Source organism: Guillardia theta (genome assembly GCF_000315625.1).
Source record: "Guillardia theta CCMP2712 unplaced genomic scaffold GUITHscaffold_40, whole genome shotgun sequence".
Classification (NCBI taxonomy): Eukaryota; class Cryptophyceae; order Pyrenomonadales; family Geminigeraceae; genus Guillardia; species Guillardia theta.
The window spans coordinates 122,807-144,575 of NW_005434634.1; the positions used below are offsets into that span (position 1 = coordinate 122,807).

The window sequence follows — 21,769 nt, forward strand, 5'->3', positions numbered from 1 at the left end:
AAAGGAATCCAGGAAGAAAAAAGCAGCTCAGACAGAAAGCTCTGGATACCCCCAGAGTACATTTCTCCGTACACAAATCCCTCCTTACCTACCTCCCTCCCTCCCTCCCTCCCTCCCTCCCTCCCTCCCTCCCACTCGCGCTTTGATATTTAATTCCTTGCCGTCAGGAATGCGTCTTAGACGACGGGCAAACATTGCAAGCTCCTCTTATCTACAGGTACTCAGTCTCTCCTACCAATCGACATCTCTCGTCGCTCATTCCTCCCTCCTCCCGCTTCCTTGCTGTAGGTGTCTCGGATCCTACCCTCGCAGTGATCCCCTGCAGGAGGAGTTTGAAGGTGAAGAAACAGCTTCTGCCGTGCTCGACGTGCTGATAGAAAAGTCAGACAAACTTGACAGCAGGGGAGCGATCAGGGTGAATAGCTTCCTTCAGGCATGTGATCCCTCCACTCACTCGCTCACTCACTTGTTTCCTTCCTGGCTGTCCCTTCTTCCTCTTGCTCTTCTCCCAGTTCATTGACCCGCAGGCATGTAGGTGATCGGATGTAGCAACGTATATGCAGCTGGAGATGTCACAGTACACGCTCAACACACTGAGGTAAGAGGAGAGGAGGAGAGGACGTGAAGATGGTATGCAAGAGTATGGGAAAGCAGGGGAAGGGGTAGAGGAGGAGAGGAGAGGAGAGGAGGAGAGGATGTAGGAGGAGGGTTCTGGAGAGGAAATTCACGATAAAATTCGCCTCAGGAGAAGACGGGGTACACTGCAGAACAGAACGCCAAGTTAGCAGCTTCCAACATTGTCCGAGATGTGAGAAACGATGATCGAGGTTCTGGATGTGACAAGAGTCAAACTTTGACGTTTTTGTCGCTCGTCCTGGCAGATCGAAGGCAAAGAGCTCCTGTCTTACCCTGACGGTCTGTTCGGGGAGGGACAGGCGACTCCCACCATTTTCTGCGTCTCTTTGTCGAAGTATGACGGGGTGAGAAATTGACAGGAGCAGGAGGAGCAGGAGCAGAAGTAGGAGCACGAACCAGGAGCAGGAGCACGAACCAGGAGCAGGAGCAGGAGCAGGAGCAGGAGCAGGAGCAGCAAGAGTAGAAGAAGGAGCAGCAGCAAGAGCAGGAGGAGCAGGAGCAGGAGCAGGAGCAGGAGCACGAAGCAACTCGTATGATGAAGCACGGCAGGTGGTGATATTCAACTCTCTCATTCTAACAGGAAAGATTGCTGCCGTGTTCAAGTGGCTCATCGAGGTGAAAACCAAACTGTAATTGCGCATCAAAAACTCTGACCAGCGCCATTCGACCCCATGTGCAGTGGACCAAGGTGGCGTCAATGAGAGGAAGACCAGTGGGAAAGCTGTTCTGGCAAGTTGCCGACGTCGCTTCCATATTTTTATCAAACTACATCTTCAGGCCCAAAAAAGATTCGAAATCTTTAGCCTGAGCACTAATAAACATCGCAATTCTGCCCCCATGGAACAAACATGCGTGTCTCAACGACATAACTGTCCCCTTCCCTCCTGCTCTGCCATCAACACCACCATCTACTCCTCATTATCGTCCTCATCCTTCTCTTCCTCCTCCTCCTCCTCCTCCTCCTCCTCCAACTTCCTGTTTCTGTCGGTGCATCTGTCTGTGCGTTTCTCATCTAAGGCGCAAACATCAATTTCAGTCACGATCTCCGTCTCAGCTCTTGAGATTCTTCAGACGAGCCTGCGACAGACGTCAACGAGGAGGGGAGAGGGCAGTCACAGCATGCCTCCAGGTCTGCATCCAGATCCTCCTGCGCGTTCGCTGCTGCTGCTGCTGCTCGTAAGGGTCAGAGCTACATCCTCAGACTCAATCGACTCACTTGGAGCCGCATGATGCATCTGATCGCCAAGATCGATTCCGATCTCCGACAGGACCTGCCACAACAGTAAGACGAGCACGCGCGGAGAGACGGGAGGTTATCGACCTGTCCTATCACTTCGTCCACCTGCGCCTCTTCATCGTCGGCTTCGAACGCATCATCGATCGCGTCATCCATCATCTCCTGAGCTCCACATGTCAGCACGCGATGCTTGAGAGCTGCGAGGTCAGTCGCACCTGCTTGCTGTCCATGATCTCACTTTGCTTCTCAAACTCGAAGAGAATCCTCTGCATGGCGATCGGGTTGACCTTGGCATTCATGCCCTTCATGGCTTTCGCCGCTCCTTTCATGGCTTCTGTCATGGCCTGAGCAGCTCTGTCTCAGAACCAGCAAGCAACTGAGAGCAACCGACAGACCTGCGTCGATTTGATGGTTTGAAGTCGAAGGCCAACAGCCTGCATCTGACATTTCATTTGATAGAACTTCGTGATTTGAGCTCTTGTTCGGACTAGATCCTTCGCCATGACACGCACAGGGCCCTGAAACAAGACGATGGCAGTGATTATCGTGTCAATTGATGGATACAATCCTTTTACCATCTGCCCCTCTTTCGCCGCCTTGCGTATGTCGTTGATGATCTTCTTTTCCTGAGTTTGTAGTTTGGTCTTTTCTCGTTCGATCTCTCGCACAGACTTGTCCACATTCCTCTTGTATTCTCGCATCAATTCTAGAGTGCTCGTCAGTGATCATGTGGTCAGACTTACATGAGATCTTCGCATACCTTGAGGAGTTTTCTTCTTTCCTCCAAACAAAAACGACATCTGTCGGAAAGGTTCACTCTCGGAACAAATAGGGTCTTATCTTGGAATTCTCTGCACCCCATGATAATTTCATCTCCATCTGATTTTCATCAACACTATTCGCTTCCTCCTTTATCTTCTTTCCTGAGTTCTCTATTGCTTCCGGTGTTGTTCTTGCAATGTTCTTGCATTCTCACTGGAATCTCTCTTCCTCCTCCTCCTCCTCCTCCTCCTCCATGTGTTCTTACCCAACTTCATCTATCCTCCTCACCCTTCTTCGTGACATTCTCCTCCTCCTCTCTTCTCCTCCTCCTCTCTTCTCCTCCCCTCCCGTTTCCCTCTCAATTTCAACGCTTCGCTACGGCTGCATTCCCGGGGGTCAATCAGGGCCTTTAAGCTGGGGTAGAGGACTTACAGTAGGGTGGGTGGGGGTGCAAACAGGATAAAGGTAGGGTATTCCGAGGTTTTGGTTCGATGTCGGGGGGGTAGGGGTGGTTTGAGGTGGTTTGAGGAAACACTCAGTACCCCCTTTTTGAATCGATGTTGTACCGGTGGTACCTATTGAGAGACTTGCTGTAGGAGGTCACCCGTGATCGCTTGAAAAAAATATCTGTAAAAGTCTGCTTCCAGTGCACTTACTGCAGCACCGAGACCGTCGGTCGGCTCGGACGGTCCGACCCGGTCGACGGGGCGGCCAGTGCCCCGGCGCGGCGCGGCCCACTGAGCCGCCGGGGAACCGGTCCCGGCGATCACCCCCGGCCCGGGTTGCACATGATCAGTCTTCCAAGTCAGACTATCCAACACAGCACTGCGGCAACATGATACCAGAAGCTGATTGTATAGATTGTGTCGAAGCGAGCCTACGGAAAGATCGAAGCCGGTGGCCCGGCAGGGTTGTAGGGCCTCCACTGAGAACGAAGGTGACATTCAGCGTCATCATTTGCGGAGAGGTCACTGTACCTTTCCATGTACACAGATTCGAGGGATTCCTGGCTGATAGCTTCGATCACAGCACAGAAGCGATTGAAACACAGCCAATACTCTCTGCACCTGCCGCCATGGCAGTAGCCTTGATATTCAACAGCTTTGAAACCGAATGAAAACCTACCAAGTGACAGTCCTAGTACACGCCCTCGACGGCATTGCCGCCCCGGCGGCCTCCACCACTGTGACCGTACCACTGAGGGTGATACAATCTCTGGACTAACAGAAGAGCCTCCACTGCTGCTCGCAGTTGCCGTGCCGCCAGTGCAGGCTGAGGTCCCCACTATCCGTAGAGGGCGACCACGGATGTTGGTGCGACGTGTAGCGGAGCGAGTACCATAGGTGTGCGACCGCCGAAAAGCTGTACGAAGCTCTTCAGCACTTGGCTCATCGGACAGCGGAGGAGTAGGTGGCGCCTCTGGCTCCGAGGGTCTGGCAGATGGGGGGTCCAAGGTAGCACCAGAACCTGTAGGAGATGAAGCTAAATTCGTACCAGTGTTGCCAACGGAAAGATGATCGTTCGATGAAGAGGGCCCTTCTGATACCACAGGGTCTCGTTGGAAAGCCTCCCAGAATGACTGCAAAGCAAGCTGAATCGTGCTGCTGAACCTTCCCCCCCCTGCTCCCCCTGCTCCAGTGGCAGGTGCCTCCTCCATTTTAAAATATCCAACACGCCATTTTGCCCATCAACCCACCCCTAGCTCATGATAATTTTTTTCAGGATAGCAGTACCGATACTCTTGTAAATACCACCCCTTTCCTTTAGCCGGATCCCGCTAAAACCTTTCCATACCCTACCCTAACCGCTGCTCTCAAGGATTGCAACATGGCGGTAGCACCAGAACCAGGAAGCTCAGGCGGTGGGCAACCCTGTGGACCTCTCACTTACAAGAAAGAGGCGCTGTACAAAACCGGATTCACACAGTTCCCAGAGGACTACCTTAGCAGGCGTGCAGAGCTTGTAGAGCACTTTTTTGAGCTCCCAGATAAACGCAAAATTTGCTACTGGACTGATGGCGACAAAGCCAGCGGTGTGCCAATTCTTTGCTTTCACGGAGGATGTGAAGGAAAGTCCAAGTGGATGCAGAAAAAAACTATCCCAGGGGTTTTCCTGATCGCCATAGACAGGCCCAATTATGGCAGGAGCTCGCCTGTCCCTCTCACTTATGCGTTCCCAGACGTTGTCAAAGACATTGGGTTGCTTGCTGATCATCTTGGACTCGATCAGTTTGTCTGCATGGGTCATTCTGTTGGCACTTGTTGGTGCCAGCAGATTGCTGCAGCTCTGCCAAACAGGGTTCGCGGGATCATCCTCTTCGCTGCAATGACGGATCCATGCGACCCAACAGCCGACTTAGATGTGAAGCTAGCTGTGGGATACTATCCCATGAAAGACTGTGGACCCTGCGGAAAGTGGGACTGCTGCTGTCACCCTTTCACTGGGTTGTGCGGCTGTATCCCAAGAAAAATTTTGATGAGCATGACGGGCCTTTCAATGAAGTCCATGGCATGTAAGATGGAAATGCAGTTCAAAAAGGGTGGGAAGACAGGATACGAGAAGTTCATCCAAGATCCGTTCTGGCAGGCAAGCATGGTGGACAGCTGGTGCGCTCACGAGGACGGAAAGGCAATTCTCGGGGACACAAAGCGGACGTTGTGTAACAAATGGACTTACAACACATCCGATATCAAGTGCCCCGTCTTCATCTATCAAGGGGATGGTGACATGGACGTGCAGGTGCCTGCGACGACGAATCAGCTGCAGAAGCTCCTTCCTCACGCCAAGATTGAAATCATCCACGACTACGGGCACATCTGCACGAATGGGCCCAACGACGAGACCGTGAGACGGGTGCTCAAGGCTGTCGCTGAAATGCCAAGGCTGGACGCGTCAAGGGACACCCAGACATCGAAAGACACACCAGAACCCGGCGCGGCCATCACGACCGTGACCAACAACAACGCGTGAAAAGTTGACGGGCGGCACGTGAAAAGTTGACGGGCGGCCAGCTAGCATCATGGTCTTCCAAGCAACTTGATCTGGTCTCGGGCTCGTAGTCTGGATCTGTTGGCGCTCGGGAGGCGCGGGAGCGGAGCTCGCTGCAGCCTGCAAGATCCAGAGATCATTAGGATTAAATAACAACATCAGGGATCATGTACAGATCACAAAGGTATTTCCGTTTCACTGGTCACGTCAGGTTCGTTGAAATCAATCTACGTGGTGAAAGCATTCGACAGAAAACTAGACACAGATCATCGGACTATCCTGATTTGCCCCTCATACACTCAATCTCTCTCTGTCTCACCCTCTCCCTCCCTCCTCCCTCCCTCCCTCCCTCCCTCCCTCCCCCTCCCTCCCACTGGCACCCCACTCAAAGCTTCTGGCTGCTTGCTAGCAGCGATCTGGCGTTCTCGCGCGGGAGAGCGGCGCTGGCCCTTGGTCGGAAGCGACGTAGAGGATGCCGGTGTGCGATGCCAGGCTGGGCTGGTTCATGACCGTTCGTCAGAAGTACATGACCGCTCGTCAGTAGTTCATCACCATTCGCCAGTATGAATGCTTCAATGTCCGAGGCTGTGATGGAACTAAAGAGATAACTCAAGAGATAGTTCAATTAGAGATAGTTCAATTGACTGTCCTGACTCATGCCAGTGGAGGATGAATCAAAATGTCTTTGATGAACATCATGAATGCTTCAGAGTCCGAGGCTGTGATGGGAACTAAGGGGATAGCTCAAGAGATAGTTCAGCTTATCTTATTCTCTATCTCTCTTCATTGCACCAACTCGCCAGGCATCTTCCCTTATCTCTAAGTTTGCACATCTAACAGCCCTGCATGTCCTTCGGGTATTTTTCAGCTGAAGCATTCCAACAGCAGCATGAACCACATGCTGGATCACATAAGACTGACTCTCAGTGGATGCACTCGGCAGGTTTTCATTCTCAGCTCCAGTATTGGACTGGCAAGGGATATGATGGCATCCCTCAAATCTGTATCTATGGGAAGGTATGCACCGCCTGAAAGCAGCTCCTGCTCTGCTCTGCTCTCTATCTTGAGTCCAACTTTCAAACTCTAGCAGCACTCAGAGACAGGCTGACTACGTTGTTTGATCAGTGGAGGCCACTCAACGAGATCACTGCGTTCGATTACACCATCTCAGTGTGTGCTTGCTCGCTACTAACTTCGGAGGCTTTCAAGCTGTCAGGAATTGTCTTCTCTGCTCTCATATCAGCTGTGATGATCGTGGGTATCATATCCTACATGTCAAAACAATTACAATACAGAATGTAGCTGCCTTCCATCCCGTACCGCCTGTGTCTGTCTCCTACTGAACCGGGCCATCCGACCAGAGTCGAGGCTTCCCGAAGTTCCGTCACTGCATCACGACAGTCGCAGTTGACTCGGTGACACGGACAGTCTAGAGAGACTCGTATCAAGGCAGGTCAGCCCAAGTACGCTGTTCAAGGTTCTGTCACCGAATTTATGAAAGTTTATATTCAACAACAAATACAACTGCCCATTGCCAACACTCTTTAATGAAAGTTTATATTTGGCAATAAATATCCTATAAACTGCCTCCCAAAACCTTGAGATGTGATATGACCCCCACACTTGACTATTGTACGAGTGAAGATTGTAAGGTGGGTGGGTACCAAGGCAGGGTTCTCTCATTCCACCACCCCCGCTTTCCTCAGAATGACACGTGGTAGGAAGAGGGGTAGGGTATAGAACTTCGATTGAAGGGGTTGCAGGTATGAGGGGTACTTGAAAAAATGTGTGAGAACAGGGGTGGGGTGGCCGGTCGTAGGAGGCCAGAGACATGCAAGGGAACCGAAAGGTTTTGGGGAGAGCCGAGAGGAGAAAGAGAAGAGAAAACAGGAATGATGAAGGATCGAAGATGACAGGAATGTAGACAGGAGGAGGAGAGAGAACTATGATAGGTCGCAGTGTATTGGAAGCTATGTGGTCCCATGATCGGATTCAGACGAGTCGGGACGAGTTTGAGATCTTGTGACGTGGAGAAAGCTGGAATACATGAGCTCTATACCATAGCTTACATAAGCGGAGGATAAAATCTTCTGATCAAAATCATGCTGCACTAATAAGAATCCATAAAGATCCGAGGAAGCTTGCAGTATTGAAGCATTCTCGTACTTTTTTTGTGAGGACTCTGTAAGTAACACTAGAATTGTACAGGAGGAGGAAGCGTGGACACTCTCCTGTTCCATCTCTTCTACTTTTCAGTCATCACCTGAGCAGGCATCAGCCGGTGCATCTTCACAATGCATCCTCTCGTAGTTGCTATGCGGCCATGGTTAGTACTTCTTTTTGTGTTTTCCGTGTTCCGTGGCATCGAGTGCTGACGTTGCTTGCTTGGCAGGACCTTCCCTGCTGCTCTGGTTCCTGTCCTCCTCACTGTCACTCTCGTCCACAGGTGACGCTCTCATTCTCATGGTCACAAGGACGAAAGCCTCTGAATTCCTTTCAGATCTGGAGTGGCATGGAGTCTACCAGAAATGGTGAGAGATCATTGCTTTTACCTTTCTCGTCCTCGTCCTCGTCCTCGTCCTCGTCCTCGTTCTTGTCCTTGTCCTTGTCCTTGTCCTTGTCCCTATCCACAAACAACAGCACTTGTTCAAGGTTGTCCTCGTCCTTCAGCCCTCTTTCCATTCCTGTTTACCTCATCTCCCCCTTCCCTACCCCCAGCTTCTTCCTGTTGTAAATCTTTGAACAGATCAGAGCAATCTTGCTGGGGGTGATAGTTCAAGCTGCATCTAACGTGATCAACACGGTAAGACAGGAGGCAAGAGATTCGTAAGGCGGAGGCAGGAGAGGTATTCGGACGGAAGGAGGAATTAGAGTCAAAGTGGACGAGTGAGGCACGGGAGCTGGAGTTCTGAGAAGCGCAGCCAGCTTGAAGCTGAGGGAGGGAAGGCACGTGGCAATAGATGAGCTGAGAGCAGCGCGATCACGCCATGATATATAGCCAAGGGAAAGCAGGGGAAGGGGCAGGGGCAGGGGCAGGGGCAGGGGCAGGGGCAGGGGCAGGGGCAGGGGCAGGGTAGTCATACAACGCTGACGCCTGCTCCTAGTATTGGGATTACGAGAACGGAGTGGATGGGCCCAACGTTGGATCGGGCGCGGACCCTTCAGTCGTGCTCCCCCACAAGGTCGTGCTGGTGGGCGGAGGACTGAAACCTCGTTCGGTTCTCGCGCTTGCACTGGTGCTTTACGGCTCCAGCCTCCTTGTCCTCTTGCCAAGGTTCAGCGATGGATATCGGATCCCGCTGCTCTACTTGTGCGGCACTTCTCTGTCCTACTTCTACACGGCTCCTCCGTTCAAGCTCAAGTACTTTGCGCTGGGAGATGCTGCGATCTTCATAGCGTTCGGCCCTCTCCTTGTCTACTGCACTATCCTCCTGGTGGCCCCGAAGAGTGTCGATGCCCTCTGGTGAGGATATGATGAGATGAGATGAGATGAGATGAGATGCGATGTATGTTTTCTATTATGTCTTGACGACATTGCCCAATCACGTGATCCAACTTGTGACGAGCCAAAGTCTGGTGTAGAGTTGTGCTGAAGTCGGCTGGCAGGGGGGAAGTCTTCGGCTACACCATCCCTTGCTCTTTCATCTGCGAGTGCATCTTGCATGCAAACAACAGCAGAGACATCGGAGAAGATTCAAAGTCGATCCCTTTCCTCTCTCCTCCCCCCTCCTCACCTACTGTGCAGGGCTGGCCTGGTCACTCTGGCTACGATCCTCGGATTCAATGGGAGCAAGAGGTACTAGTAGGCAGCTGTCAACTTCCACGCTGCCAGCTGCTTCTGCTCCTCCTCCTCCTCATCATCATCATCATCATCATCATCATCATCACTACCACTACATCCATCATCTCAGTACTTGATCACCATCTCCCCACTCTATCCTGTTCTTCTGACCTTCTCTTCAGAGTTTACGTGGGTCTCATTACTGCTGCCTACGTCACTGTGATCATCATGAGTGTGGGACAGAGACGCCTCGGAATGATGATGGTTTTGTTGTGAGTTCCTATCCCACCCCTGCTCGTGCTCGTGCTCGTGCTCGTGCTCGTGCTCATTCCCCCTCCTCCCCTCTCCCCTCTGGCTCCTCACACTTGTCCAGGTCCCTTCCTCTTGCCTTCGACGTCATCAGCCGGTTCACCCATGACATCAACAGGATGGCAGATCTCCCCAAGAGAACGGCAAAGGTGAAGATGAAGACGAGTCTGCATGTTGCTATCCTGACACCAGATGTCCAGCTTCATATGGCCTTCGGACTTCTGCTCATTGTCGGGGTTCTGATCAATTGATAGCCATGCAGTCGATCTTAGCATCTCCTCCTCCCCTCCCCCCCCCACCCCACCCTACCCACTTTTCCTTCTCCTCCGTACTTGTGCCCTCCTGCCCTGCTGCTGCTTTTAAAGATTTTTGCTCCACCCGAGTGAGAAATGCGGAAGAGATTGAGGAGGAGCGTAAGGTTTCCTTTTAGTAGCAAGACGCATCAACGGAAAACGAGAGAGACAAGGAAGGGTCGAAGGAGGAGGTGGAGGAGGTGGAGGTGGAGATGGAGGAGGGGGAAATGAAGGAGGAGAAGGAGGAGAAACTGGGGGAGGGGGAGTGGATGAATTTCCCCCCTCACGCCTTCTTGTCTGAGATCTTCAGCTGCTTTGCTGCACGTTTCCTCATGAAAAACTCGAGAATCTGGTAGGAAGATCAGAAGTAGATAGTGTCGGAGAGTCGAAGAATACGAGGAGGAGGGAAGAGCGGTAGAGTGTGAGGAGGAGGAAGAGAGAAGGAGGACGACGAAAAGGGAGATAGAAGAGGAGGAGGAGGAGGAGCAAGCAGCAGCAAGCAGTAGGAGGAGCAGGAGCAGGAGCAGGGTTCACATTCGGAGTGAGGACGCGGAGGAAAGGAGCGACATGGGCGTCAAAATCCTTTGCAATGATCGTCTGCAAATGATCAAGATCAGCATCTTCCAGCATGAGGAGAGCTGCTACTGCACCTGAGACTCTTGCCGTGCGATTGCAAAGAGAGCTTTCTGCTCGTTTCTCTCACTTGCTGCTGAGCATGTACACCCCGCCTCTCACCTCGACGAACGCCTCCGTCGTCATGCCCTTCTTGGCATTCTCATCCAACTGCATGCAGGGCAAGTTGGTAATGTCGAACATGTCAGATTCTCGCTTCACCTCTCCCATCTTCTCTCCCTGGGCGTTGATGGCGTTGATGGACAGAGAAGTCTTGACGTACCTGCGCGATGTGAGCGGGAGGGTCAAAGAAAAGGTCTTTCATATTTGCAATGACACTCGTATCACATCAAAAAGTCACACACGCTGAATGAACTCGTCGTCCTCATCCTTTCCCGCTCCCGCTCCCGCCCCTTATCCCTCCCTCCCTCGTCCTCGTCCTCGTCCTCGTCCTCGTCCTCCTCTCCCGTTCCTCACCCGGGGCAGATGACAGTCACTCCGATTCCTCTTGAAGACACTTCGGCACGAAGGCCATCGAAGAACCCGTGGAGAGCATGTTTGGAAGCGCTGGGCCAAGTGAGACGAACGCAAAGGGAGAGCAAGAGCGGAGAGAGGAGGGAAGAGATCAGAGGAAAAACCACGGAGAAGCGAGGTGGGAGAGAGAGTGCGAACTGGCGACAGGAGGGAGAAGGAGGGAGAGGACGAGGGAGGGAAGGGGTTCGAGGGAGGGAGGGAGGGAAGGAGGGAGGAGAGGGAGGGCGGCAGGTGTGGACGTGGCAAGTATTCTGCTCTGAAATCTCACCTGTAAGCGGTACGAGCAGGTAGAGCAATCAAGCCCTGCAAGGGTGAAAACCAGGGGAGGAGAGACGAATAGAGTAGACGACGACGACGAAGAGGCAGGTGAGTAGAGGAGGAGGAGGAGGAGGAGAAGGAGGAGGAGAAGGAGGAGGAGGAGGAGGAGGAGAGTCAATGCAGGAAGTGTACATCCAGCCTCTCATCCCACCTGCACCGAGCTGATGACGACGATCTGACCCGCCCGTCTCGCCATCATGGCGGGGAGGACGGCCTACAAGAGCGCTGAGAGGGACGCGGACAAGAAAAGTCTGAGAGACCTTGGTTAGAGCAACGGGCCCTAGGTAGTTGACGGTCATGACGTCTCGATCTAAACTCCATCTCATCTCGTCCGCAAATGATCTGGTCGATATCTACATGACACTTCAGCCACATGGTTGCGGACAGAACGGAGGGCCGGACCCCTCCATTGTTGACAAGCACGTCAATCTTCTCTTCCCCAAGGAGTTTGAACGCTCTCTGCGTTGCCTCCTCCATCTCCTCCGGCCTGCATCAGCGTCAGCCTCTCTTGAAAGCTCCTCGTCCTCGCCTTCCTGCTCAGGTCAAGAGGAAGGACGATCGGCTCGAACTTGCTTTCTCCCTGGCATGCGCAAGTCATCTGGAGGAGACCTCAAAGCAGACCAACAAGTTGCAGGCACGTCCTCTTCACCCTCTCAAGCTCTTCGACTCTTCTCGCGCTGATGACAACCTTTGCTCCTGCCCGATACAAAGACACGGCCTGTGGGCATCGGAGCCCGTGAGGAAGCGAGAGAGGGGAAGAGAGGGAGGGAAGGAGGGAGGAGAGGGTAGATGGGAGGGAGGCAGAGGATGGAAGACGACCTTGGGAGGTGGATTGAGAACAAGAAAGGCGCAGGAGGAAAGGGGGGGGGGGAAGAGACTCACAAGGGCCTCTCCTATCCCAGAGCTTGCTCCCGTTATCCACACTGTCTTGTTCCCAAAGTACTCAGAGAATATTTCCGCTCGGCTCTTGACGTTGTCTTGCAGTTTCGAGGCGATGAACAAGGCAGAAATCATTCCTCCTCCCCCAAGCACACCCATCCATCCACCCCCTAGAAACGCAGCAGAGGCTGCGAGCTGCGATTGACATGCCGTGAGGATGATTTAGAGGAGGAGGAGAAGAGGAGGAGGAGGAGGAGGAGGAGGAGGGGAAGTATAGTAGACCTGAGCGAGGAGGGAGGATAATCTCATCATGGTGAAACCTCGGAGCACCACCCTCGCGGCTCCATCCATGGCAGAGATCAGCAGGCAAGTGCCAACAACATGGGCGGCGGAGTCCGCAAGCGAGGCTGCAAGACAACGATGGAAGAGACGAGGGCGTGAGAATTTCGTCAAGCTGGGACGAGATCGTCCTCTACAAGACAAGGGTCGCGCGAGAGCAGGGTAGGCATGCTGGAACGCACCTGGAGAAGAAGTTTAGATGACCGAGAAGAGAATGAGGAAGGGAGAGTGGGAAAGGAGGAAAGACGGAGAGAGGAGACGGAAGAGGGAGGGGAGGAGAAAGAGAGAGAGAGAGAAGTAGGAAGGGGAAAGGAGCAGGGAACATGAGCACCTGGAGACAAGAAGCTGGCGGCAGGCTGCATGAAGGCTTGACTTGTCTGTGACTGCAAGTAATCAGTTCATTTCCAATCAACTTGAGGAGTCCTGGACCAGCACAATGATAATGGTGATGTTGGTTTTAGTGATGACGTTGGTGGTGGTGGTGATTATGATGATGACGACGACGATTACAACGAAGGTGATGGTGGTGGTGGTGATGATGGTGATAATAACAATTGCAAGAGAGGTGTTGGAGAAACAAGGATCTCAGTATCAGTGAGATGATAAATTTCTGCATCTGCTGGTGGATGCATAGAGAGCAGCATCTGGCAGAGCATGGAGACAGCATGCGAAGATCCTCACAGCATGGTGACAGCATGTGAAGATCCTCACAGCATGGTGACAGCATGCGAAGATCCTCACAGCATGGTGACAGGCATGTGAAGATCCTCACAGCATGGTGACAGCATGTGAAGATCCTCACAGCATGGTGACAGCATGTGAAGATCCTCACAGCATGGTGACAGGCATGTGAAGATCCTCACAGCATGGTGACAGCATGCGAAGATCCTCACAGCATGGTGACAGCATGCGAAGATCCTCACAGCATGGAGACAGCATGCGAAGATCCTCACAGCATGGTGACAGCATGTGAAGATCCTCACAGCATGGTGACAGCATGTGAAGATCCTCACAGCATGGTGACAGCATGTGAAGATCCTCACAGCATGGTGACAGGCATGTGAAGATCCTCACAGCATGGTGACAGCATGTGAAGATCCTCACAGCATGGTGACAGCATGCGAAGATCCTCACAGCATGGTGACAGGCATGTGGCATGGAGAGCAGAATGAACACTGCACGGAGCAGTGCATGAGCAGTGCATCTGCAGTGCATAGAGCAGTGTGCATAGAGACAAGATCTTTTTTATTGACTGAAAAAGAAGGACAAACCGGAGCAAGAGACAGAGAGGGCGTAGGTCATGGGCGGGGATGAGGGTGAGTAGATAGAGATGGCTGGCTGGCAGGGCTGCGGCAGGGCTGATCGACAACCGTAATGACATGATGATAATGCAACAGCCTTGAAGACTGCGAGTGAGAGAAAAGAGAGGGCAGATGCGGGGAAGTTGTACGAGTACATCAGATTAGATTGTTTTCCTCTGGTAAGATACGAGCTCCTACTTGGCTCCCCCAGCTTGTGCAACTTCGCCGAAGAATCCAGGCAGAGGCCACTTGCACTGGAAGTCGCAAGCTGGCTCCGTGTTGTGGAGGCAATAGTTGTGGTGGACGTGAAGAACCTGGAGCACAGCAGTCAGATGGCAGAGGGACGGGCTGGAGTGCATCAGATCTCACGTAATGCTCTCGGATGGCTGTGGCGCAGGACATCTGTTCCTCCTCAGTCTCCCCACAGGCTGTCAGGACCTCTTCCTTCCCGAAGCACTCGCAGATAGGCTGGAACTGCTTGAAGTCGGAGGGGAAGGAACCCGGCTTGCCCTGGAAAGGTCTGACGCAGTACTCGATCTGCTGCAAGCAAGAGGACACGATTGCTGTTCCATTTTCTCCACCACCACAAGCCTCGAAGATCTGAAGATGTCTCAGTCCAACTCATCACGTCAGTTGCGAAGTATGACCTGAGAATAGTGCTCGGATGCTCCACGGGGCTCGTTAGCCTTCTTGACAGCCTCCTGAACGAAGCCTGGCGGGAGCTGGGTGAAGAGGCTGGCCAAGCAGAAACTGCCGGCCCTGTTCGCTATATTAGCCCTCGATCCACACATGGAAGAGTCATTGCAGTGCATCTTACTTGGCATTCTTAGCTTTGGTGAGGCATTGCTCAAGGTTTGCAATCTTGTCGTCAGGGGCGTTGCCTGAGAGCCGAAGACCTTGTCAGCACAACTTCACGAGTCCTCGGAGATTTCATCACATGAGCAGGCACAGGAGACGCAGTTCATCGGGTCAGGCATGCACATGAAGCCTTGTGGGCAAGTATCTGCAAGTAGAAACATCAGAACCCAAACTCCTTACAGGCATCTATCTCTTACTTCCGTGCAGGGAAGGCTTGGGAAGAGGATCGCACTTCACGCCGGTGTAGCTGTTGGAGCATGTAGGGGGGCCCACAGTCTCTGCAACGCTAGAAGCCTGTATGAAAAGTATGAGAATCACCAACACGCATGTGACATCAAACTATGTTCACCTCCAAGAGGATGGTGGCAGGGAAAGAATGCATGAATTTAGCCAAGCACTTCTCAGCCAACCCTATCATGAAGAAAGAGATCAGATGCTGTCCTACATGTCCTGCACTTCTGCTCACCTACGGTAGAGGCCTCGTCGATGCACTTCTTGAGAACAGGGAGGTCGGCAACCTGCAGATGAGCCAGTAAGTAGTCGAAACTTTCACAACATCTGACCACGTGGACAACAACATGATATAACAACGGACACGAAAGAGCTTAACAACAGGCAAGTCAAAGCATTGAAGATACAAGAGAAATTCCAACAGACGACAGAAAAGACTTACCGCCTCCTTCTGTGCATGCGCCCAAGCAAGCTCGGTGAAGATTTCCACCTTGGTGATGTTGTCCCCATTTGAAGTCTCGTTCAAGATCGCGTTTCCTTCAATGAACTCCACAACTTGTGTGCATCCCTTGGTGGCGCACTCTTCGCATTCCGTCAACAGAGCGTCGGGAAGGCAGGCCGCGCTCATGGAGCCAAAGCTGCAGTCGTTGGCCTTGTAGGCGCTGCATTCAGCCAGGCAGCTCTGGCACATGTTGAAGTCTTGGTAGACCTCCTCTACAGGTACAACAGGGTCGTTGCAGCAGTTGGGGTTCTCAGCGAGCTGCTGGAAAGTGGCGACGTCAAGAAGAGCCTTGTGGTCAGGGCGCCTTGCTGGGTGTTTGGGAAGGAACACAGAGTTTGTGCCCATGGCTGGTGACCACCTCTTCTGTCTGAGAAGCGATGGCTGTGGAGAAAGTCTTCCTCTACCCATGAGGACGATTAGCGAGCAGGCTAGCAAGCCTACCGCCATGGTCCCCAACGCCCCACGAAGGTTCCCGATCGCCATCGTGTCTCTTCGCACTGAACCCCCCGACACCTACCGGTACCACATTCATACTCACCCCAATAGCTCCCATATATTTTCTCTGTATTGGTGGGTGGGTGATAGTACCTACCTAATATTTTGTATCCGACCACTCAGTGGACTCATACCGTAAGCATGCTCAATAACCCCTATTTCTGTATTGATTTAAGTGGGTGGGGGTGTATACCCTCACAATGGAAGGAATGGGAGGGTGGAGGGTAGGGGTGCTGAGTGAAATGCTCGAACCGACGCCATAGGATTGAAGGGAGGATGCAGGATGAAGGTGGTAGGAGGGAGGAGTAAGGGAGGGAGGAAGAAGGTTGAAGTAGAAGGAGGTAGACTGCAACAAGAAGTTTCAAACTTGATGATCTCAAAGAACATAACGTGAGAAGGAGGTTGGGAGTCAATGCTAAGCTCAGAGAGTAGGTGTGGGGATGTTGACGGTCATTGACAGGGCTGCCCCATCGAATCTTTCCTCACTCAGAAGATGGAGAACAGGTTTCCGTTGGGATGCCAACTCATCCTGGTGTGATGTACTACATGCAGGAAACTCAGCTTGTCTTTCCTGATCGGGCTATGCGCCACATGCTCCCTCCTGCTTCTCCTTGTCCGATCAGGGTACAAGAGCACGAGGCTGGTTGAAAGCGAAGTCTTTGAGGTGATGCAGCAAGAAGAGATTGCCAGTTCCTAACAAAGCTCTTCAGGCTCCTGCATACGAGATGATCCCGGTTGAGCCGGTGGCATTCAGAGGGCCTTCGATCTATCCTGGAAGCATGTTGTCGAATTGGAAAGTATGTGTCTTTCCTGCACCTCTGCTTCCTTCATGTCGTCCCGTTGGTCTCACAACTCTTGCAGTGCTCCAAATATTGTGGCGTAGGGTTCAGCATCTGTCTTTCCAAGCCCCAGACGCAGTCCGTCAATGATTGCGTAGCCACCAAGAACTCCTGCTCCAAGTATCAGTGCGCTGATATGGAGGCACTTCCACGAAAGATCGAATGTTTCGAGGCAGCAAAGGACAACTACGGTGAGATTTCATTTTGCTCGTGTTTCATACTTTCTCATTTGTTTCGTGATTGCCAGATCATTGTGTTAAGTACAGTGGGCACGACGACAGCTCACGCGCGCATTGCAAGTTCCTTTATGCAGATTATGCAGCTAAATGTTAAGTAATGAGCCTTTCAAAACAAGCTTCTCTTGGGCTAGACACGTATTGAGAAGATGAATGTTTCTGCGGATAATTTGTATATGTGACAGTAAGTCATGAGTATGCTCTAGTCCTTGAGTTAGTGTTCCACCACTCGCAGCTGATGGATCGACTTCTCCAGACTATCTAATGATAACAACGTCGCACGACGCCAAGCCCAGATGGAAATCAAGGCGTGGCAATAGCTAACTATCTGCTTCCCGCTCGCAAAAGGAAAACAAAGGTTTTAATGTATTAATGTAGAGTGAAACAGGCCTACTGCCGATGGTCTTGAAATGTGAATAACTAAGGAAAATTTTGAGAATGAGCGACACCATTTCCTCCTTGCCAGTCGTTGGTAGCGAAGTCAGTGAGAGGCTCTCCTGTCGAACCTTTCAGAAATCTTTTTCACGGAATAGCGATGAGGAACCTGAGTATGGCAAAAGATTTCCAACGCTGTGACTTGCAAGCTCGTCCTTCACCTTCAAACGAACTCAGCAAACAAGCAGAGCGCAAGATCCCTGACCTTATCATAATCCACCGACGAGTCAGTCACGAGGTTCCAGTTGTCCTCCACCTGCGAAGAAGTTGAGTGAACGCAGCAGAGGCACCAACAGCAACAACTTACAGGAACCTTGAACCTCTGGCGAATGGAAGAGGTGCCCTGGCCGGCGGTTCCAAAAACGATCTGTTCATTCTTTGGGTCGGTCTCCTTCATATGTGAGAAGCTATTCTCGTGCTTCTTCGCATAGCTTGGATTGGTCTGCTCCTGGTACTCCTCCGAAGGAACAAAATCATCTCCTTTCAGGTCTTTGTTCACAAACGAAAGCTCCCAACTAACGAAACTTACTCAGCAATCACCAAAACCCTGAAACGAATCTTACGGGATTTCGTCATGATTGAAGTACTTTCCCTTCACTCTCTTGTCTTTGGGATCCTAACCAAAATCAGGAATCAATGACAAAGACTGTCCTTGTACCTCCAGTCCAGTTCGAGCATCTTGCCCTTCACCCCAAACAAGCCGTTTGTTCGCATCGGAATCCGGGTCCCAATCGGCAAACTGATGCTGCCATCTAGACAAACGTCACCAATGTCACAAGCTCCGAGTCCAATTCTTTACCCCCATTGCGGATCCTTGACATCTTTCCAGGTTTGATGACTGCCATGAGTCATTTTTCCCTCTTTCAAAAGCTACAAAACCAAAGTGTTCAGAGGGAAGCAAATAGCTTTTCTAAGGATCAACCTTTCCAGTGTCAGTGCTGAACGAATGCACCTTCTTATCTAGTTCTCCAAGATCGCCACTGCGATACTCTGAAGGATTTTCCAGGTGCTTTGCCTCCGGCGAGTACTTGTCCCAATGCTGTCCAGCGGAATAATACCATGGATCCTGGGCGATTCAAAGTGAACATCCTAGATAACAAGGGCGACAACTTGATACCAACTCCTCGGGATTTTCAATTGTCAAGCCCACGGGATCGTTCCAGGGATGAAACTCGGCCACCTGAAACAGAAGCATTAATGCCTATTGGCTCCTTTTCTATTGAACGACCTTGCCATCCTTGAAGACGGTACGATTCTCAAACTCGTCCTTGCCAAACATTTCTGGAGCAAAGAGATTGGCCTCCTGATTAGTTCCGTGAGAGACATACTCAAATCGGCAGAGAAATGACCGTCATGTCTCCAACTTTGCGATCCAAGGGCTCGAGTTTGTAGGTATCTGGATGCACTGCGGCCTGTACATAGGTCAGCAATCTCTTTCAAATATTCAAGAATGGTTCGACACCGAGACATTGGAGAATCTGTTCAAGTTCTCGTTATGGTTCGCCATGGTGTCAGGCAACCTTTTCAGTCCGGTAAACTTGCTGAGCTCCCTGCAACACTATGCAATGAGCACGAGAAAGCATCAAAAGGGGAGCATGACCTGTCAATGAGTGACTTAAGAAACTGCTTTTGCTGGGCATTGAATCCGGAAGATCGCTTCGATTTCGGTGTCTGTGCAGTGGAGGTTTTTCTCTTGTCTGCAAAGACATCTTGAATGACGTTGTCGATGGCAGCCGTCATCTGCTTCATCTTGGGATTCTTGGCTGCCTTCTTAGCAAGCTTCTCGTGCCCTCGTGCATTCTTCGAAACACGACCTGAGCATTCAATCATCAATCACAACCTCTCAACGATATCGCAACACACCGCATCCAGCCGCTATGGCAGCTCCGGTTTGCTCGCAACCATTACAGCAAGGGCACATCCAGCAGCTGTTCCGGCAATGATGTAAGTCTCATGATTTCCATTCAATGACTCGCAACAACCTCTTTACATCCTTGATGGTCTCCACCAATTCCACTCTCCTGTTCTGCAACATGCAGTCAGATATCTAACATTTTTCAGGATGCTGCCCGCTCTTCCCCTCCTTCCCATCGTACTTCTCATCATTGATGATCCATATCCTCTCCTTCGTACCTGCTGCAAGACGACCACTACCAGAGCTGCTGCTGCCGCAGCTGCTAGGAGGACATGGACGGTTGATCTCCTTCTCCCCCATCCTCGCTCCCCGAGCAGTGCCGCTCGCTCCATCGCGACTCTTCGGGCCTGGCCCACATCCCACCTCAATCATCATGTAACCGAAACCAACGTTCTGTCACTGTTGTAACTGCCATTTCATATACCCCCACCCGATTCAACACCCACCCATAGAACAAGCAAACCTACCCCTCCACTCGAGGGAACCTAAGTACCCCTGTTTGTATATGACCATACCCCTAGTATCCTGATGAAATTTCCACCCTGTCCTTGCAAACAATATACCACCCACCCCCCACTTTGGGACCCTACCCTCAATACCGCACCACCTCGCCTTGCCCACTTCATTTCCCTCCAAATTTCGCAATGTCGATGTTCTTCGATGATCGGAAGAAGGTATGAGAGGAGGGAGGATGGGAGAGAACGTTCAGGAGCACAGGACAGCAATGGAAAGATCGGGTGTCACTAGGAGGAGACGAGACCTGGATGACGAGAGTAGAAAATGAGACAGGAGAACTGGTACAAGTCAAGGTGAGAAAGCTGCAGGGAGGATGGAACGGAAGGAGAAGAAGTGAAGCAGGCGAGTCTCAGGGGAGAACATCGACACCATGAATATTCTATGTCAATCGTCCTAGATGTTGCTTTCACATGATTCAAAATTCTCTTCAGGTGAGTCTGGGCGGGAAAAGCAGAAATAAGACCCAGGAAACGAAAAATGATTTTGTGGAAAGAACGAGGAAAGAACGTGAAGCCAGGGAGTCAGCACGCAAGAGGGAGAATGCTGCCATTGCCCTTCAGGTAATTCTCAAACTCCTTCTGAAACATCCCGTTACTAACCATCCCTTCAGTCATTTTTCCGAGGCAGAAAAGTTGTATGGCGGTGTAGGATGGTGGAGAGGGCGGAGTGGAATGAAGAATTCAAGCAATTTGCTGTGCAATACTCGGAAGCAATGTCTGTATCAAGTGAACTGCAGTCGAGCATGGTCAAACTTTTGCGGCGGCTCATATTTTTCTTCAACTCAGAGAATGTGGAGGTTGGTTTGCTTTGTTGTCTCATCATCTGATCATTTGAAAGGATGATAAATCATTGACCCAACTTCTGCTCTGGTTGATAACAGGAAAGTATGGATCGATCAGGTATTGACATGTTGATTTCAATGTCATGTATCGGATAGTAAGCCGCTTCAAACAGCAATACGCACGGAGTTGAATCGATGACTTTGTTAAAAGACCCTGAGGCTTCACAGCGCAATCATAGGGTCTTCAAGCTATCTCGTCTGAGCTACAAGAGGTTGGAAAAGTCGATGCAATTGCCTCCATGTGACAACCAAGCGCTGGACGTTTCTTTCTTAATGTCTCTTTGCGACAAACACCAATTGTGGGGTAACGAATATTCGGGCGCTGGTTTGAGCCTGTTTCTCATGAGGAATGGGCTTATGACATTGATCGGACAGTACTTGATGCGTACTAATTCTGGAGCAGACCAAAATTCGTTGAGCACGCTGCAGGTCCTGCTGTGTAATCTTTGTAGACGCATGTTGGTTCACGGCCAATCTGAGAAGTACATGGTCTACTCTGAGTTCTGCCGACACATTCTCACTATTCAAGAATTATTCAAGCCAGGTACGATCGCCGCTAAAGCCCGGGCAAGCCTGCTCTTCCAAGGAATGTGGGATAATGTACTGGACACATTGGCGGCGAATGAATTTGCGTTATGTAGAGAGTTTTGTGATCATCACGAACTGGAGCGATCAGCATACTTCTTGGGAAATCTTGTTGAGTTATCTGATCTTTCAATCGTCAGCGGTTCGGCTCACTCGACTGCTGTATTTGCTGAGTGTGCCAGTATGCTGCTCTCCCATGTCAAGCACTTGCAGAGCCTTCGAGGTCAATCTGACGAAGATATGTACGATGTTAATGACGAAAGTGTTGATATGGAAACGATGGAAGTTGAGGTTCAAACTGCAGCCGGGATTGCAACTGTAAAGCAG

General features: G+C 51.4%; 6 protein-coding genes across 6 annotated transcripts; 3 read left to right on the forward strand and 3 right to left on the reverse strand.

Annotated features, from left to right (window-relative positions):
- Positions 1-1,672: 1,672 nt before the first annotated feature.
- VPS2B (vacuolar protein sorting 2B) lies at positions 1,673-2,673 on the reverse strand (the record flags this gene model as incomplete). The annotated part of the gene is made up of 7 exons (XM_005831361.1): positions 1,673-1,713; positions 1,853-1,907; positions 1,958-2,035; positions 2,089-2,217; positions 2,269-2,391; positions 2,449-2,579; positions 2,634-2,673. 7 exons carry the CDS (start codon positions 2,671-2,673, stop codon positions 1,673-1,675), a joined length of 597 nt encoding a protein of 198 aa, XP_005831418.1.
- A 1,777-nt stretch (positions 2,674-4,450) lies between these two features.
- Positions 4,451-5,605, forward strand: GUITHDRAFT_163552 (hypothetical protein; the record flags this gene model as incomplete). The annotated part of the gene is made up of 1 exon (XM_005831362.1): positions 4,451-5,605. The coding sequence occupies exon 1, from the start codon at positions 4,463-4,465 to the stop codon at positions 5,603-5,605; it is 1,143 nt and encodes a 380-aa protein (XP_005831419.1). The 5' UTR covers positions 4,451-4,462.
- A 2,312-nt stretch (positions 5,606-7,917) lies between these two features.
- Positions 7,918-9,964, forward strand: GUITHDRAFT_139691 (hypothetical protein; the record flags this gene model as incomplete). Its single annotated transcript, XM_005831363.1, has 10 exons — positions 7,918-7,949; positions 8,016-8,069; positions 8,124-8,154; positions 8,370-8,426; positions 8,728-9,086; positions 9,230-9,322; positions 9,369-9,419; positions 9,587-9,676; positions 9,778-9,862; positions 9,914-9,964. The coding sequence occupies 10 exons, from the start codon at positions 7,918-7,920 to the stop codon at positions 9,962-9,964; spliced, it is 903 nt and encodes a 300-aa protein (XP_005831420.1).
- Positions 9,965-10,289: 325 nt separating this feature from the next.
- Positions 10,290-11,947, reverse strand: GUITHDRAFT_139692 (hypothetical protein; the record flags this gene model as incomplete). Its single annotated transcript, XM_005831364.1, has 9 exons — positions 10,290-10,355; positions 10,541-10,603; positions 10,742-10,789; positions 10,841-10,901; positions 11,096-11,185; positions 11,421-11,455; positions 11,622-11,684; positions 11,731-11,823; positions 11,873-11,947. 9 exons carry the CDS (start codon positions 11,945-11,947, stop codon positions 10,290-10,292), a joined length of 594 nt encoding a protein of 197 aa, XP_005831421.1.
- A 2,236-nt stretch (positions 11,948-14,183) lies between these two features.
- Positions 14,184-16,079, reverse strand: GUITHDRAFT_163553 (hypothetical protein; the record flags this gene model as incomplete). The annotated part of the gene is made up of 9 exons (XM_005831365.1): positions 15,521-16,079; positions 15,314-15,365; positions 15,197-15,258; positions 15,045-15,141; positions 14,927-14,992; positions 14,807-14,870; positions 14,637-14,748; positions 14,359-14,589; positions 14,184-14,303 (listed from the first exon to the last, which is right to left on the reverse strand). Exons 1-9 carry the CDS (start codon positions 16,061-16,063, stop codon positions 14,184-14,186), a joined length of 1,347 nt encoding a protein of 448 aa, XP_005831422.1. The 5' UTR covers positions 16,064-16,079.
- Positions 16,080-16,533: 454 nt separating this feature from the next.
- On the forward strand, positions 16,534-17,927 carry GUITHDRAFT_152963 (hypothetical protein). The gene is made up of 8 exons (XM_005831366.1): positions 16,534-16,579; positions 16,628-16,739; positions 16,786-16,872; positions 16,937-17,105; positions 17,162-17,650; positions 17,698-17,749; positions 17,794-17,841; positions 17,893-17,927. The coding sequence occupies exons 1-5, from the start codon at positions 16,569-16,571 to the stop codon at positions 17,245-17,247; spliced, it is 465 nt and encodes a 154-aa protein (XP_005831423.1). The 5' UTR covers positions 16,534-16,568; the 3' UTR covers positions 17,248-17,650; positions 17,698-17,749; positions 17,794-17,841; positions 17,893-17,927.
- The last annotated feature ends 3,842 nt before the right edge of the window (positions 17,928-21,769 follow it).

Excerpts from the sequence above, each read along its gene's own strand:
- GUITHDRAFT_152963 (XM_005831366.1), top strand. Across the intron at positions 16,873-16,936 it reads GCATGTTGTCGAATTGGAAA|TGCTCCAAATATTGTGGCGT; the intron begins GTATGTGTCTTT and ends CAACTCTTGCAG. Across the intron at positions 17,106-17,161 it reads GGCAGCAAAGGACAACTACG|ATCATTGTGTTAAGTACAGT; the intron begins GTGAGATTTCAT and ends CGTGATTGCCAG.